The 18,335-nt window shown below is 40.4% G+C and overlaps 1 protein-coding gene across 2 annotated transcripts; it reads right to left on the bottom strand.

Annotated features, from left to right (window-relative positions):
• Positions 1 to 1,784: 1,784 nt before the first annotated feature.
• Positions 1,785 to 14,752, bottom strand: LOC117734782 (SWI/SNF-related matrix-associated actin-dependent regulator of chromatin subfamily E member 1-like). 2 transcript variants are annotated; one of them, XM_034539049.1, is made up of 11 exons: positions 14,670 to 14,752; positions 14,105 to 14,162; positions 11,217 to 11,260; positions 10,416 to 10,514; positions 7,439 to 7,519; positions 6,627 to 6,758; positions 5,347 to 5,518; positions 4,958 to 5,130; positions 4,714 to 4,815; positions 4,162 to 4,411; positions 1,785 to 3,476 (listed from the first exon to the last, which is right to left on the bottom strand). In XM_034539049.1, the coding sequence occupies exons 2-11, from the start codon at positions 14,109 to 14,111 to the stop codon at positions 3,112 to 3,114; spliced, it is 1,425 nt and encodes a 474-aa protein (XP_034394940.1). In that variant the 5' UTR covers positions 14,112 to 14,162; positions 14,670 to 14,752; the 3' UTR covers positions 1,785 to 3,111. The 2 variants fall into 2 exon arrangements, with proteins under 2 accessions (XP_034394940.1, XP_034394939.1); XM_034539048.1 differs by having other exon boundaries at positions 7,427 to 7,519.
• Between the last annotated feature and the right edge of the window lie 3,583 nt (positions 14,753 to 18,335).

Raw genomic sequence — 18,335 nt, forward strand, 5'->3', positions numbered from 1 at the left:
GACTCCCCTGCGGTGGCTAGATCCGCAAATCGTGTTTGGGTTCATAACATCACCCGTGGGCTCACACAGCTCGGTGACTTTCACCGACGACGTCTGAATGACTGCGGGCGAACTTTTCGCTTCGCTCTATTCGCGTCATTCGTGCCGCGCCAAGATTTTCTACAAGATTTACAAGATTAAACCGAACTTTCAATGACTTACAACAACTTCCTTGTTGTCATGACTTACAACAATGGGGGTGGGGGGTGTACATTAATGTGTATCCCTCTGAAAATTGCACAACTGTAACGCTGGCAGCCTCGTGGAGAGGGGAGGGGGAGATGCGCTCATGTGATTGGCTGAAAATGAGAGCGCCATCTGATTGGTCTATGTTAAAAAAAAACGCCTTTGCGGATCTAGCCACGGCAGCGGAGTCTCATAAATCCACACACACGTGAAGCAATCCACAAACAAATGCAGTGCGATGGACAAATAAATACATAGAAATGTATTTGTGTTTTTTCTTTTACATTTATATGAATCGTTTATGTGTGCATTGGAAAGGTATTTGTGGATCGTTCTGCGTGCATTTGTGAGTCTTAATTTATTTGTAAATCCTTCTGTGTGCATTTGTAAATCAAACATATTTGTAAATTGTTCTGTGCGCATTTGTAAATCTTTGTGTTTGCATTTGTAAGTCTCTCTGTGTGCATTTGCAATTATTGAGACTGATCTGACCCCATACCCAGCAGCAGGGGGTCAGGGACTGAGTCCACATCTTCAGAGACATGGCTCCATCATGGCCTCCCAGATCCAGCTGGACACACTGTCTGCATCAATGATGCATTAGGATGTCGGCCATATTGCTTAGACAAAAATGTGTTGCTGTTTGCAGTCAAAATGTTTTGTTGTTTGTTTTTCTTGTGTTGCATTATGACAATACATTATTTGTGAATGCTTGAAACTTTGAGATAATGAAACATAACCTTAATTTATGACTTCATAGAACCTTAATCAAAAGCAAATTCACATTGCATTCAAGTTAGCATGTAAACAAGTCACAAAGCAAAGTTCCTTCATGTAGATATGAAGATAGATATGAACCCTCCACTTCATTTTTACACTGAGTCCGTACTTCTGCCCTTACAAAGCACGTATGGCTGCATGCAGTATGCTTTCAGACTATTACACACCTGCTTTATTAAATAGATTGACATTACAACTCATCTCGTGAGGAAAGAGGCTGCAGGCCATTCAAGCCAGGGAGTAAAAGATATTAAATAAAAACCACAATTGTACCCAACATGTTATGTTCGGTTAGGTAACGCGATATGTCCTATTCATATTTACAACATGTCAAGCCCTCAGTCTCTCACACTCCATCTACCTGGGGACGCCAGAGCCCCTGAGGGTCCAGGGGGACAAAAGTATCAATACATTACCATTGTATTTATATAGTACAGTAAAGTGCATTTTTTAAAAAGTAAAAAAATAAATGGCAGATGGAATATGAAATGTGACCAAGAAGAATAATCCAAGTTTCTTTCATATTAATACTGAACACGTTGGGTCGCCATACATAAAGCACAATATGGTTTCATTCTGCCTGCTTACTCTGCTTTGTATCTGTAGCATACAAAGGATAATTTATGGTGAATTTCTATCATTTCCTTTCTCAATGTATGCTGAAGACCAAATACTAGTGTTAAAATAATACCTATACAAAAAGCTACTACGAATAATGGCCAAATTAAAAGAAAATATGATTTAAATACGAGGTCAGAGAAAGAGCACAGGCACCAAACGACTGAGAAATCCTCTTTATTGGCTAGATAAGTCCAGACAGTACAAAAGAAAGATGCAAAAACAGGCATATCACTAAAAACAGTCCAATTCAAGTAGGAAAACAGTCCTTGAAATGCACAAAAGACTGAGTTCCATGTGCACGTCTGCTCGTGGTGTTAAGATGCAGGCGAGAGGAGGAACAAGGTCTTTAAAAAAACAGAGACGCTGTCGGTATTAAATGCTGACTGGGCATGGCAGCTTTCTACAAACAAGTGATGAAGACATCCATGTCAACTGTTTATACTCGATGCAAGACATTTTATATCAACACATTTTTTAAAAGCACATTGCAACGTGCCTATCATTTCATTTGTGATGTTTCTTGCTCTAAGCACCAACTAATTGTTGAATTGAATAGAGTGCACCAATAATAAAAATGTACTAACTTCAGATCTGGAGACAGTCGCCCAGTCCACGTTTAATACAAAGGCTGAATTTGAGTATATTAATCTAAAAGGATCACCTACATCTCTAACACAAATGAGTGGCAACTGGAGTAGTTTTGCAGTTCACACAAACTGAGGTTCTATATTGGTGGTGGGGGGTCGGGGGTGGGGGGGTTCGCAGCAGCAGTCTTGAGGAAGGGCTGATTTAAAGGTTTACACAGCAACTCAGATATCCAACAGCACAAAGTGTGCAGTGTTCAGGATGACGCCCCCCTCTGGCGTCAGTCTGATGGAACAGTCTTCACGTAGTCGCACCAGGATGGAGAATCAACAGAAACAATTCACACATTTTGATAATTCATAATCTTACTGATATGAATGCGCTGCCAACTGTAAATGTATCTAAAGATTTTTCCGATGGATGTTGAACGTCGAGCAGGAGCCCAACGTAGAAACAGTGACGCTGAGGGGTTACTGCTGACCCTCGGTTATGTTATACTAAAAAGAAATCCATCAAGTGACATGATTATAAAAAGAGGAATGTTTGTACAATGCCTGGAACACACACACAAACTGGCTCCGTTCACATATTGTATTCTTTGGTGACATTAAATCTTTCAGTCACACCAGAGCATGCCAAGCATATCTAAAAAGAAATGTAAGCCACATCCTAATGTCCCCAATGGCCCAGCTACACGAGTCCGGCTGATTAACCCTTCAGCATGTTAACTATCTATTGATCGTACTATCAGAGCCTCAACCATTCAGCACTGCTGCGTTATGAGCCACCATACACGTCTCACTTCAACACCTGGTGCACCACTACAGCGCCGCGGCTCCACCCACAAGAGGAGGACACATGGAGGACTTCTAGAGTCACCACTGTGGCTCTAACAGACTATTATGCATCATACTGTTGGCTGCTCTGGCTGGGGGGTAGTAGTGGTGGTGGTGGTGGTGGGGGGGCTGGATCTTCTGAGGGAGGGGGAGGCGGAGGTGCTGCAGCCACATTAGGGGTAGCTGCACTGGAGTTGGCTTCCTGAGTCGCTGGGGTGTCAGGTGTCGCTGCTCCAGCGTTGCTGTCTGAGGAGGGAGGGGGCATGCTGTTCCTGCCGTCATCACTGGGGGTGCTGCTGCCAGGAGTGCTGCTCTCCCGAGGCGGCTCAGGGGGAGGGGTTGCTTTATCAGAGGCAGAAGGGGCGGGGTCAGATGGAGGAGGTGGAGCAGGCTGAGGATCTGACGAGGCCTCTGCAGGCGCCACCTCATCTAGAGAGGGATGGGAAGAGAGAGATCAAAGCTTAGAGGTTTGAATAGCACCCTCTTAACTGGATATTGGACTTCCTCACAAGCAGTCAAACACGGTGAGTTCCTGGAATCAACATCACAGAGAAGCTGAACGCTCCAAAACAGCTGGAGTAAACTCAAGGGGGGAAATTCCTTTAAGTTCTTGTCAACTTGTACAGCGTAGCACGAGCAAGCATCCTGACCGAGGTTTGTGGACGGCCCAGGATGCATTAAAGCTGCCTAGAACATCACAAGTACACATCTAGTGAGTGAGGGGAGGGGCCTGGAAGACAATAGCAGCCTGTTCAACCTGCCGCTGTCTGGCAAGTAGCCACTGCCATGCCAGTGTTTATCAAACTTCATTTCATTTCATGCATGCGTTATGAAGACAAATAAATACATTTAGGTCCAAACCAGTGTGTGTGTGAATGAGTGCATTGTTCACGTCAATAATTACTAAGAAAAAACTAAAACAACAATATGTCTAATCGTCTCTTATTTCCCACCACGTCTGTAGCTCTAAACTACTCGGGTGCCCGTTTAAGATGGACATCCTTAAAAATAGGGAGCAAATATATAGTTTGGTTTTTAGCAACGGTTCAAATTAATAGTATTATTTTGCACAATTAAGTTTTAGAAACAAAAGCATTTAAAACACTGTAGGTACCTGTCTCCATTGGTGTGGGCTTGTCCTCCTCCTTGGTCCCTAGGGTGGGGTTAGCTGTGCTGCTAGCATTAGCACCGCCCTGCTCTGCCGCTTTGTTTCCAGCTGCCTCCTGCTGCTGCTGAGCAGCTTTCTCTGCTTGCTCGGCCGCCTCTCGCTCCCTCTCCTCCGCCCGGCGCCTCGCTGCCTCTTCAGCAGCAGCCATCTCTGCTGCTAGCTTCTCCATGTCCACCTCAACCTTTTGACTGCAAAGCTGGAGACGGAGAGAACAATAGTGAAACAATGGCTTCTACAAAACTCAATTCTCCATCTACAAATTAACCTAAAGATGTCCTTAGATTGAATGCAAAGACACAAAGTTATGTAAAGAAACTGGAGGTGGAAACGTGCTTCAGTAGGAATGCTCCCTTTGTCAATGTATACAATACGAGTAACAATCATCCTTAAGTTTCAGGTTCACATTTAGTTCTTATACACATTATTTTAGAAGGATGTTTAGCTTTCTAGAATAAAACCTTCTCACTCAGCTGTCAAGATAAAATAGTCCTGCTGTACCCGCTTGAGTTCAGTGTTGAATGAGTCAGTGGTCTCTAGAAAGCGCCTTTTCTTGTCCTGGTGGCGATCCTCAATCTGTAGAAGTTCAGCTTCCAGCTTCCTCTAAAACATACGAGACACAGATGAAGTACACAAGTCTGTGTCTCTGAGGTGCGTTAGTTTGTAGAAGGAAAACTACTGAGCTCCTCTCCCCTTAGATATCCTTTTGGCCCCCGATGGCAGAGAATGTGTTGGTTCAACCTACCTGGTGCACCATGAGAGACTGGACCTGCCTCTTGAGGACCTGCATGCGGGCTGTGGTGACCACCGAGCGGACATCAGGCACCACGATCTCACTGAGGATGTCACTGATGAGCCGGTGGTTCCTCTGGAAGCGAGCGGCTGCTGTGTGCTTTACTGAAAAGCCATCATCGTAGTCTGGACAGAGGGAAAAAAAAGAGCACCTCTGAGCCACAGGTGCCAAAAACATTCCAACTGAAAAGTGAGCTTTCAGTGCTGTATGGCACCACGTTTCCTCATATAAATGCACTGACTTTCACTATTCTTCATTTATGTTTACAACTACTATTAAACATCTTTAATGTTTTGATAGATGGACTATATCAAATTTAAACATCCATAACTACAACTTACCATCAGGGTCTTCAGCAGGCTGAATGCTCATGTACGGCTCTCCTTTGTCCATGCGACTCTGCCTCTGTCTGCTCTCCTCCTCCATGGCGGCCTCGGCCCGGTTCTTAGCGTTGACATAAGCCAGGTAGGCCGGTGAGTTGTGGTAGGCCTTCAACGAGTCGTTATACTCAATCTGAGAGGAGAGAAAACGTCATCCTATCTGATCCAGATGGGCTGTTTCTTACAAGCCATTGTAGTATTAAGTTGAAGGATTTATTTGTGTATAAGTATCTTGGGTCCATTCTTGACTCATCCCCATCAACATGTTTGAAGCCGTTTCCAGAGGGGCGTGGCCAAGGCCCTGTTCTTCAGACATGAAACGCAGAGTACGTCTGATTGGGTTGGTTTTACACCAGAGCATGCGATTGCCTACACAATGGCTCAGTGGTGAGCAGGGTCGTCCTTCAATCAGAGGATCGGCGGTTCAATCCCCGGCTCCTCTAGCCCATGTCCATGTGTCCTTGGGCAAGACAAAATGTCTCCCGTAGCTGTGCCTACTGCGTATGAATGTTAGTTACTCCTGATGTGCAGGTGGAACCGTAGCTCCTCCCATCAGTGTATGAATGGTGTGAATGATGTCATGTAGTGTTAAAGAGCTTTGAGTGGTCGGAAGACTAGAAAAGATCTATACAAGTACAGGTCCATTTACAATGAGATCTTCCTTAGTTTGCTACTAACATTTATTTTAAAATTGCATTAAAAAAAAAAATAGAATTACTGCCTCAAGGTTGTATGCCCTCAGCCAACCAGTCATGTAACAATATATATATAAATGTCATGTCACTGTTTTATTCTATTATACTTTATGTGAAATTGTCATAATTAGCATATGAATTCTTGATTATAGCTAAAAACATGTTTGGGGGGTCACAGTGAGCTTTGACCCTGAGAGACTAATCCGTTTAAGTGGTGGTTAAGTACCACGTTTGAAGAAACCCTGCGATATCACATTTAATGCAAAAACATAATGCCTATATTACTATTAAGTCTTTAAAAAAAATTGTTTTCATTGTGATCCATCACTAGGTGAAACTAGTCTTCTACGACTATCTAAATGAATACTTAAAAATCCATTGGCAAAATAAATCAATGGCAATTGTCATTTGATTCTGATGTTCAAGAAAGAAAACTGCACATTTCTAGTTACCGCTTTTAGATTTCTTAATTGCTCTCAAATTGATTGGCTTAAGCTTTAAAAAAGGGACATCTATTTGCAGACATTTGACACCAAAACAATTCACCTTCTCAGCTTCGTACTCGTTGAGGTAATCTTGTTTCTCCTCATCGGTCAGGTCTCTCCACATCCCTCCGATAATCTTTCCGATCTCCCACAGCTTCAGGTCCGGGTTGGACGCCTTCACTTGGTCCCACACCTTGCATTGCGCACAAATGCAAGATGCAAACACACACGCACCATTGAGAGCATGGCCCCACACGCACACCCACACACAGACACACACACACACGCACAAATAACATATGGTCACAACAGGGAAACTGCAGTTAATGGTAAGTTAGGTTACTATAAGAAAGAATAAGATAAAGGAAAATAAAGGCGGAAAAGTGCAACGGAACGAAGAAATTGGCTTTAGAATCTAGAAATCGATTGGACAGAGTTATTTGGTTTACCGTAAAGTAGATTCTGTGCAAAAAGATTAGATGGAATGGAATGAAACACATTTAAAAGACAGAATCACAGTTTTACGTGAACATGAGTTTGAGTAGGTTTTGTCTTTACACCGTAATCAATGTTAAAAATGGAGCTCTACAACTAGAGAAGCAGCAAAGCAACAGGCACAAAAGGGGAAATGAAGGCAGGAGCAGATCATGCTTGCAAAAGGAAACACAAGGAGATGTAATTTCTCTTCATCGTTGACAAACATGGGAGGCTACTGTAAGCCAATGGGAGAGACTCCACTAGGTGGTTGAGGTGGTGGTGAAGGCGTCATGGCTTGGCTGTTTCCCACCCTAAAACCCCTGTAACTGTTCAGGGGATGGGAGGACAAGCAGTAAAAGCAGACACCGTGGATGGGTGTCTTACCTTCCTGCTTACCTTCCGGCTGTACCGCATGTAAGGCATCAGTGGCTTGTCTGGAGGTTTGGGAGGTTTTGGGACGGTGATCCCTGAGGAGTTCTGTGGAGGGAGAAGGAAAGAGAGAGAAGGGAGGGCAAGAATAAGAGAACAGTGGGGATGAGAGGTTGGAGGGGAAGAAGGAGAAAAAAGAAACAGAAAAAAAGGACAAACGGTTTAGAGAGAGGAGAGAAAAGCCAAACAAAGAAACGGTCAGAAAACCTCTGAGGTCTCATTGATAACCGTTCACCTGGAAGAGGCCAATGCTGTAATCTATAACAACAAACTTGATGAGAATGTGATCACCTGTACGGAAACTCTGACCCATGCCTACGACGTGTTAGAGACGCAGAGGGAGGAGGAGGTGATGAATTAAGGCCAGACTGTAGAAGTGAAATGTTAGAGGCATCATTATACGTATAATGATGCCTCTAACATTTCACATGCTACTTTGCACTTATATATTGTCCTTATCCATAACAGTGTAATTGGTGCTTGTACTACTGTAGTTAACGATAAGCACATTTCAGTAACAAATATGAACAAACTCAAACCATATTTTATCAGCACTGTCTGCTCTCCTCAGAGCAGAGGGTCGAACTACCGACACTCGTGGTCAGCTGATAAAATCATCATCTGTACAATATCAACTAGCGATAGAGACCTGCAGTCAGTAGTTTTCAATAATCTTCTAATGATGGTCATATCACGCCATGTACGATGTTCATATTGACAGATACAGAATAGTGTACACAGACAAACTGACAGATAGCTGAGGAGTAACCATGGTGACGGTCACACACCTCCCCTTCATCACCTGCCCATTAGGATTGTGGAAATAAAGCCAGTGACAGCTCTTGTTCGACCACTCCATATCTTCATTATCCATCCTCATCATAATGCCAGAAGAAAACATAAGTAAATAACACTGTATTCACCTATGAAACTTCCTTTTTTCTTCTAAACGAGTGGTGAATATCAATGATTGTCCCGATCAATTTGGAAGCAATCAGTCCGATTGCTTCCAAAAACATAAATAGGACTGTGTTCTGTAACACTGTTAGGACTGAGTGACTGGAGGAAAGGAGGGAGCGAGTGTCCGTGAGTCGCCGTAAAGATCTCTTTGTGTTGTGGAGGGACTCGTCCATAGGTTGATTAGGGGTTTAGAAAAAGGAAATAGCTCACTGGCAGGCGCACGCAAGGTTTTAGAGTTTTTGTGCATTTCCCCGCAAACAGTTAGTGTGGATCCTGGGCACTGTTTTATAAATAAGACCCCAGCTGATTATGGTCTGTTCACGTTGAAGCTTGGATGAAGGCAAATTAAGAGGTGTAAATGTAAACATGACTATACATCATTCTAAAAATGGTCCTGAATGCATTCCTAGTTCCTAAAGTTGGAAGATAATCTAACAATTACAAAAGGGAAAATGCTCTTGGTAGCTTTTTAGAGGGTTTGCTGATTGCCAGTCAGCAAGACAATAAGCCGTGTGACTTTTGCAGGCATCTCATTCCTGAAAAACTGTGCAGATGAGGACAATTACATCCACCAGACTGTCCAATAATCATCTGTATTACAAAAAGTGGGCAAATATTCATAAAGCTATACAATGTAATAATCGGAACTACAGGTGATGCTGGAAAAGGACTAACCGTTTGGCCTATTTCAGTCTAAAGTAAAATTCACCCACTTGCCATGAAAACAGTGAACTCTATATTTAAAAGTCTAAAAAGGGTGGATTTGTGTCCATACAATGCCATTTATAGAATGCCCAAGTGAAAATACATCATGATCTACACATTTTTCAGATTGTACCCCCATGTGACAAATCAAATGGTCATTCAGAGACATTTTTACTCACTCCTAAAAAGAAGGCAGAACAGCAGCGGCTACCCGACTGAGATGAAGGTGATTGGTCTACAAAGAAGTGTTAACACTCAGGCAATGCTGGCCGTGACCCTCGAGCCTATCGAGCCTGCTCATCGAGTGCAACGGGTCCGCCAGCAGAACGTTGTCATGCGCACGCTCGGAGCTTCTCAGACAGGACTTTCAGAAATAGTTCAGTTATAAAAGCACTATTAACATGTCTGAGAGGTTGACAAAGAGCTTATTTGTTTTTAAACACTTCAGAAACAGGAGGTCCTAAAGATCTACATTTGAGTTTCTATTTTACCGGCCAAATCAAATATTTAACCGTTTCATTATAAGGAATTTAATAACAACAATAATAATAATTAATCCTTTATTGAGGAGCAGTGGGCTGCAGTGCAACTGGGGGTTCAGTGTCTTGCTCAAGGACACTTCAACATGAACTATGAAGAGAGTGGGGAATCGAACCGGGTGCCTTGTGGTTACGGGACGACAACTCTCCCCTTTAGTAGTAAAGTAGTGTATGAATATGACATGAATTAACATGTGACAATTCCTCCGTGGTGTTGTGGAGCATACAGCAACGAACAGCGCATTAATGCTTTTCTGCATGCTCGAAGCTCACGCACCATCTATGAAGTCCAAAAATAATTCAAGAACCATCAATCATAAGGATTGGATGTTTCCCCAGCGACTTGTACATTTCCACAGTACTATTTACTTGCTAACAGAATGGAAGCCAACATTTGGTGAAGCAGAATTAAAAGTATTATTGAGTCATGAATTATCGTGACCAGGTTTACAACTGTTAACTGTTTAAAAAGTCTGAAAATGTTAAATGTTATATAAAATATGCTTTTGGGAAACTGACAAAACTCCCCTAATTTGTTCAACTCTAGCTAACTTACTTTAATGCACTGATCCCAACTGTGTCATATTTAACTTCATGACCAGGGAAATGATGGTGACTGTAAATAAGCAACCAACCCCCCCCCCCTTTCATAACTGTGCCCCTATATTTAGCCCAAGACAGTTTCTTAGTACCCTCCCTATTATCCTGACCATCCCATTATCCCTCCATTAATTCATTACCCTGCTGGAGCCTCCGGAGCTCCCTCCCAGCCGGAGGTTGTTGTAGGCCAGATGGCTGTAAGGGTTGTAGCCCACAAACCCAGGGGTGGAAGGCAATTGCTGATGGAAGACAAATGACAAAACACGAATGAGAAATGGCTTACAAACAAGAGGAGGAAGAGGGATAAACATAAATAAGTGAAAAGGGGAAAACGTGAACATTTATGCGTATTGTTTTTCTTGTTTGTTTTCCATGATGTCATCATGCAAGACAAAAAAGGCAACTGGCCACCGGGCTGGCATTCAGAATTCACATTGTGAATGTTGCATGTGAAACAGGTCCTTGTGAAAAGCTCAGGCCCTGACAACTTCTTCAGCTAAAGTTGCATTTAATTAGCCATGTGACCGCAACATTGCATTTCAACTGTAAGCAGTGCCACCCCCTGCTCCTGAATATAAGGAACTAAAAAGCATCACAACAAGCTTGTTGACTAGAACTGTACACACATGCTAAACTCTGATATTTGATGCCCAAAAGGCTTAATATTCTAAATGACATGTAATTCATAAAAGCATTCTGTGCAAGAACTTAAATGAGTGGTGGTATGATAGTAAGAAGTGAGAGCGATGATGGAGAGCTGAAAAATGTCCTCTGTGTTCAGAGAGAGAGAAATTAAATAAAAGTAATATTTAAAAAAAAATGTGGAGTAAGACATCAAGAAAGAAAAATGTAAAGGAAAACAAAGAGTGTACAGAGCTAACATGGCTCTTTGGCCACTATACAGTGAAAGCTGAGACTGGAACTGAGATGTGGACACTTACTGCTGCCGGGGCAGGGGGAGGGGGAGGGGCGTAGGATGGTCGTTCTGTGAGAGAGAGAGAGAAAGAGAAACGTTGGTTGGCTATTACCACAACATGTATTTATTTTACAAACAGTTTTGGAGTCTCAAAATGGCCAAACTGTAAAACAAACTATTACAAATAAGGGGGGATGGACATTGAGGACAGAGTGACGAGACACAGCAGCATGACATCACTTCTTCAGCCGTTACTGGTTGGAGACCAGAGCTGGCTGAAGGCAACAACACTATGGGAAAAGCAGCCGCTGGAAAATGTCCTCTACTGCCATCCATTGTGATTGTAACTAAGAGCTGTTGGGCGGCCACATAGCAGAGACGTTCTGCAGTTTGCTAAGAACAGGAAATAAGAAAGAAAGAAATGTACATTTTATTGATCCCTGTGGGGGGATCTTTCTCTGCATTGTACCCATCCTTAGTTATTAAGGAGCAGTGGACTGCAGAAGCGCCCGGGGAGCAACTGGGGGTTCAGTGTCTTGCTCAAAGACACATCAACATGAACTATGCGGAGAGCGGGATGGAACCGGGTACCTTGAGGTTATGGGACGACCACTCTCCACATGAGCTACAGCCGACCCAAAAAGTGGTCAAACGGAATGTAGTTGATCCGTAGGATGGCATGAAACTGAAGTTATTTTACTCGACCCTGAACACCTCAGATATCAATTATCTGGTGATGTGGTTTCTGTAGATGGCATTGCCCTGGCATCCAACACCACTGTGAAGAATCTCTGTTATCTTTGATTGGGACTTTAACTCCCATGTGAAGCAAATCTTGTCTCAAAAAGATGCAGAAAAACTGGTTCACGCATTTGTTACTTCCAGACTAGATTACTTCAATTCCTTATTATAAGGGTTATAGGTACCATCAGCTGATGGAGAAACATGGAGAAGTTTAGCAGGCACAATGCTAGCAAAGTAAGCATGCTAATTAGCACTAAAGATCCAGCAAAAGTACAGTTGTTGCAACGTGTTTATGTATAGGAGTTGTGAGTTATAAAAACCTTCTAATCTATTGCAGAGAAGCATTGAAGGTTAGAACCTTTTTAGTGATTGAAACATGAAATAACACATCTGGTCAGGAACGTTTATTGTTGACCTTGTGAAAATGAAAAAGAGAAGCTTTTAGCTGCGAGCTTTCATGCATGCCGAGCCAACAATACATTTAGCTGGCTTGGCATTGAAAGCTCTGAAAAAGCAAGTAAGTGGATAGAGTACTATGTACGTTGTTTACTGTGGGCTACAGTGGATTGAAATAGGGTTGTGAAGCGTTAGTCTCTGTATTAAAAATGTCAATTATTTTATAGCAAGCTCCAATCTTTTGTTTTGAAGTTACAAATTAAACTCTAAGCTAGAACGTAATAGTTGTTGTGCTTTCTCAAATTATTCATGTATTTCTATTACCTGACCCTGGACCAAATCAGTTTCTTTTGATTTATGCTGCAGTTTAGCTTTTGTTTATCTCAACTCATCCTAGTTCCCCCCCTTTCAAACCCCGACGACCGATTAAATATGGACCAGGGGTCAGCAACCCCTTTCTTGTTAATCAGTGTGCCATATCAACATTAAGTTTAATTATGACACCATATTAAGTATGAAATAGGTCCATATAGGTAACGTGTATCGCAACAAATAAATTAAATTAAATAATTCTCCCATAATCAGGACATTGTAATTATATATATATATATATATATATATATATATATATATATATATATATATATATATATAAAAGAAGTGGACGTAGTCATCGTGACGTCACCCATTGGTTTGTGGACTCTCGTTAAGTGAGTTTGCGATTTTTATTATTTTTATGTTTACTGGGTAAACATGAGAATAAATCAAGAGAAGTAGAGTCTTTATCGCAGACTTCTACACAACCAGAGGAGTTGCCCCTGGTGGTCAGGAGAGAGAATGCAGCTTTAAGATTTCTGCATTGGCTTAACTCAGCCGTTCATAATTAATTGCGCCATTGTAAATTATAACGTGTCCAAATGTAATCTTGTAAAATGTAGTTTGGTGAGAAATCAAGTTGTTTGAAAAAGACGTGTTCAAAGCAGTATAAAATAAACAAGAGAATTATGACCCATCTTTTACAGTACATTACATTTAATTTAGCTGACGCTTTTATCCAAAGCGACGTACAAACTCAGAACAAGAAAATAACATTTCTTTAAGAAAGCCAAACTACAAAATGTAATAAGTGCCAATTAAGTGTTTTTATTCAAGGTATTAAAGCTATCTAAGCAGCATTCAATAAAGAAAACTACCAATGCAAATTAAAAAGCAATCTCTTATTTTATAATAAATCATGTATTATTGCAAATAAAAACAAGATAGATGACTGTAATGAAAGTAAAAGGATAACATTTAGAAGTTGACAGTTTACACTGACTTCCAACAACAAAAAAAGGTCTGCATTGGTGGATACATGCAAGCATTTTCAAAAGCTTGGTTTTCTGATCAAATCCCTGACTCGTGAACCGTGATATAATCCAAACCATGGGTGTTGTGATCCATTGCACCCTTACCAGGAAGTACACTATATTTCTTTGACAAATAAGATGTATTTGTCTTTCCTGTACTAAAACAAGACAGTTGCACAAAGACTGAAGCTGGATGCCAGACTGTGTTTAGTTGTAAAATGGGATTTTGAGGCCATCTTCCCTCGTAATTGGGAATTGTAGTCAATAGAATCATTTTATACTACTCCTTATGCTTTTACCCAAGAGTTAGATAGCAAGCAGAGGAAACGTGTTCACTATTCACTGGTGGTTCCTACCTCTAATAGAAACACCACTGATGAAGTCAACTTTCCTTTTCCTATAAATAATATGCAGGTTTACTTACTTGACATCGTGGATGGAGACAACACTAAGTAGAGCAGGCGATTTCCATATTGGTCAACCTGGGTAAAAAAATATATCAGTCACACACATTATATCCACTACAATCCCTCCGCTAACTATCTGTAGCAGCAGAAAGACACCGGAAAATGGTTTTAAAGCCAAGGACCATAACGACGAAAAGATCCCACTGGCTGAGGGGAACGAAAACGCTCCCGTTAACCGACCCCGCTTAGCATTCTAGCTAACGCTAAACCTGCTAACACAAAGAGGCCATTTACCCCAGAATAACCTTTATGCTATCGAATTCATTGATTTCAACGTTATTTAGTTACTAAAACCAACCGGTTGACACATGAGAAGTGTGGTCGACCTTCCAGAGGTTTGAAGCTAGGCTAACGAACAATACAAACTATGGCTAACATGCCATCGTGCTAGTAAGCTACCCATACTTTCGTAGTTATATAATGGTAAACAATTACATTTTACGTCGTTTTTACAACAGGGTCACAACATTATAAATATATAACATCTTTAACGTATTTATGTTGGAAACTGCGTAAACATACTCAGTAAATCGTCCTTTGTTCCCTCCTTGGGCCGCTTGTTCCGCTTCACACAAACCGGAAGTGTTCGCTTTGTTCAGTTGGAGGGAAAGGATGTTTTCAGAATAAAAGCATTACTTCAAATATATAGCTATCAATAAAATAACAGGTTCCGAAATAACAGGTTCTGAAATCAGCAATATTCAAACTCAAGCTATATTTTTCCGACAACATAGGAATTTTGGAGAGTCCCTGCTGTGTTATCAATAACCAATTATTATTTATAATATGATAAGTATATGTGGAGTGTGGAAAAGGCTATTCTCATCATTGATCCAAGTCACACACCAATATGAGTGTAGTATGTTGTATGCATGGACAGAAGCAATAGATTAGTAATTAGCAATACCATACCTACTACTAATTATTTTTAATTTATGTCATATTCATTGAATGTGTTTATGTAACTCTGTAACGCTGTTCATCTGTACACATGACATCTTTTGCTTCTGTCCATCCGGGGAGAGGGATCCTCCTCTGTTGCTCTCCTGAAGGTTTCTTCACTTTTTTCCCCCTGAAAGGGTTTTTTCTTTTATTTGGGGAGTTTTTCCTGATCTGATGTGAGGTCAAAGGTCAGGGATGTCATATGTGTACAGATTGTACAACCCTCTGAGACAAATTCGTAATTTGTGATATTGGGCTATATCAAATAAAATGAATTGAATTGAATAGATGTCATGTGTCTAGATGAACAGCGTTACAGAGTTACAACACATTCAATGAATATAGCAGAAATTATGAATAATTAGTAGTAGGCATGGACCACGATCCAGACCTCCACAATCCATGAAACAGAAGGAGGAAGAGAGGATAATAATGTGTATGAGATTGTTACTTTAAATAATACGGTTGGGGTGATTTAAACATCATGCATAACATCATATTGAATGTCTCTGGTTTTTGTATTATAGAAACAAATGTTCTTTTTTATTTGCTGCAAGGAAAAAAAATATTCACGTCAATCAGAAATTGATCATATTTTATGCAATTTAATTTCTTGAAAAATAATAGATTCAGTGTACCACGTGACCCTTATAAAATTTATTTAAAATCACAAAGGGATTATCCGAGTTAAATAAAGATCAAATAAAATGAAAAAGTTAAGTAAAACGTAACTATTAATCAGTGAATATCAAGCTTTGAAATATTTATTTCAAGTGAAGAGTATATATAATATAGTAATAATAATAATAATAATATATATATTATAATTGTTTTCTTTTGTGTATACTCATCTGAAAATATGAATTGTTGTGTTGTCACTACCATAGAACAAACGGGTTATATATTCTAGTTACATTATATTTAGTAATAAGAACAAAAAGCTAATCTTGTTGCTGCTTTATATTACATAACGTATGTATTATTACGCTTAAAAAAAGTGCATTACAAGTATATTGTAATAACCACTGCAGTATGTCATACTTTATTACAAAATGCGAGGAACATTATTACATATTTCTTTCACGTGGTTTATTACAAAATTCAGCAGATATAACATTGTATAACATATAACATATACATCATATGTATATGTTATACGTTATACGCTGCTGTTAAAGGGAAGTATTGGTTTCCTGCAAAACACATTTGCTGTTATTTATTGCTTTTGCATAGCCAAATGAATGAAAATGACGTCAACTAAGGAATGTGATGCAAATGAAGCCAACACTAAGGAAGAGTAGACACCATTAAAAATGAATGTGTGTCGAGAGAAGAACGTCAAAGTGTGGGTGGAAACAGGACAGAGCTTATTGCCCCACAACAGGAGGATAGTAAGAAGGTATCAAAGAGTATTTATGGCAGGATGAAAATCAGTTGATCCCTGGACCATCTCTGTTTACATGCACATTTTTGGAATTAGCAGTAAACCTATAACCATTTAAAACTCTATTGTATCTATGTGTTGATTGAACCATTGTGGTTGGGACCTCAAGACATCTGGCCCAGCTGAAGGTTTTCTTCCACACAATGATTCTGTTACCAAGGTTTCTTCACTTTTTCTCCCCATTTAAAATACTAATTATTTTTAATTTATGTCATATTCATTGAATGTGTTTATGTAACTCTGTAACGCTGTTCATCTGTACACATGACATCTTTTGCTTCTGTCCATCCGGGGAGAGGGATCCTCCTCTGTTGCTCTCCTGAAGGTTTCTTCACTTTTTTCCCCCTGAAAGGGTTTTTTCTTTTATTTGGGGAGTTTTTCCTGATCCGATGTGAGGTCAAAGGTCAGGGATGTCGTATGTGTACAGATTGTAAAGCCCTCTGAGGCAAATTTGTGATTTGTGATTTTGGGCTATACAAAATAAACTGAATTGAATTGAATGTACCTAGCGAAAACAATCTCAAATGTAGTAGCGAAAGAAAACATAAAGCCCCAGAAAACTTTGGAATAGTTCCCTATAACTTTACATATTCTCAACTAAATAAGAAACACTAAAATAAGCAACAACAATCAAGTGGAAGTTACAGATCAGTATTGATTGACAAAGAATCCACAACCTGTGATCAGATTTTGACTAGAAATGGCAACACTCTTCATTGGTGTATGGCATTGCATTGTATTTCTCAATATATAGATATAGAATTAGTCAATTTGGTCCATACGTTTATAAGAAGATAAGTGATATGTCATGTTATTGCTATTGAAGTTGGTGGTATGAGGGTGACTGTGGCTCAGTAGTGAGCATGGTCGTCCTTCAATCAGATGATCGGTGGTTCGGTCCCCGGCTCCACTACCCCATGTCCATGTGTCCTTGGGCAAGACACTTAACCCCAACATGTCTTGTGTGTGAATGTTAGTTACTGCTGATGTGCAGGTGGACCCTTAGCTCCTCCCATCAGTGTGTGAATGGGTGAATGATGTCATGTAGTGTTAAAGAGCTTTGAGTGGTCGGAAGACTAAAGAAGATCTATAGTACAGGTCCATTAAGGTCAAATGGTGGAGGATATATTTTTTTTTCCTAAATGATTGAAAGTCCAAATATACAGACAGTTTCTTGTTCCTGGTGCTATAAGGCATTTTGCAGAAAACAATGTAAGTGAAACAGAAATGTAGAGGCTTCAAGATTATATATGGCAATTATTATTTTCTGCACTTGATTCAATCATACCTCCCCCCAAATGAAAGAGTCTTCAGTCATGGTAGAAGCTCTTTGAGGCCACAGTATGGTCCAGAGGTACCATCAGCTGATGCTAACATGGAGAAGTTTAGCAGGCACAATGCTAGCAAAGTAAGCATGCTAATTAGCACTAAAGATCCAGCAAAAGTACAGTTGTTGCAACGTGTTTATGTATAGGAGTTGTGAGTTATAAAAACCTTCTAATCTATTGCAGAGAAGCATTGAAGGTTAGAACCTTTTTAGTGATTGAAACATGAAATAACACATCTGGTCAGGAACGTTTATTGTTGACCTTGTGAAAATGAAAAAGAGAAGCTTTTAGCTGCGAGCTTTCATGCATGCCGAGCCAACAATACATTTAGCTGGCTTGGCATTGAAAGCTCTGAAAAAGCAAGTAAGTGGATAGAGTACTATGTACGTTGTTTACTGTGGGCTACAGTGGATTGAAATAGGGTTGTGAAGCGTTAGTCTCTGTATTAAAAATGTCAATTATTTTATAGCAAGC

Source organism: Cyclopterus lumpus, chromosome 8 (genome assembly GCF_009769545.1).
Source record: "Cyclopterus lumpus isolate fCycLum1 chromosome 8, fCycLum1.pri, whole genome shotgun sequence".
NCBI classification, from domain to species: domain Eukaryota; kingdom Metazoa; phylum Chordata; class Actinopteri; order Perciformes; family Cyclopteridae; genus Cyclopterus; species Cyclopterus lumpus.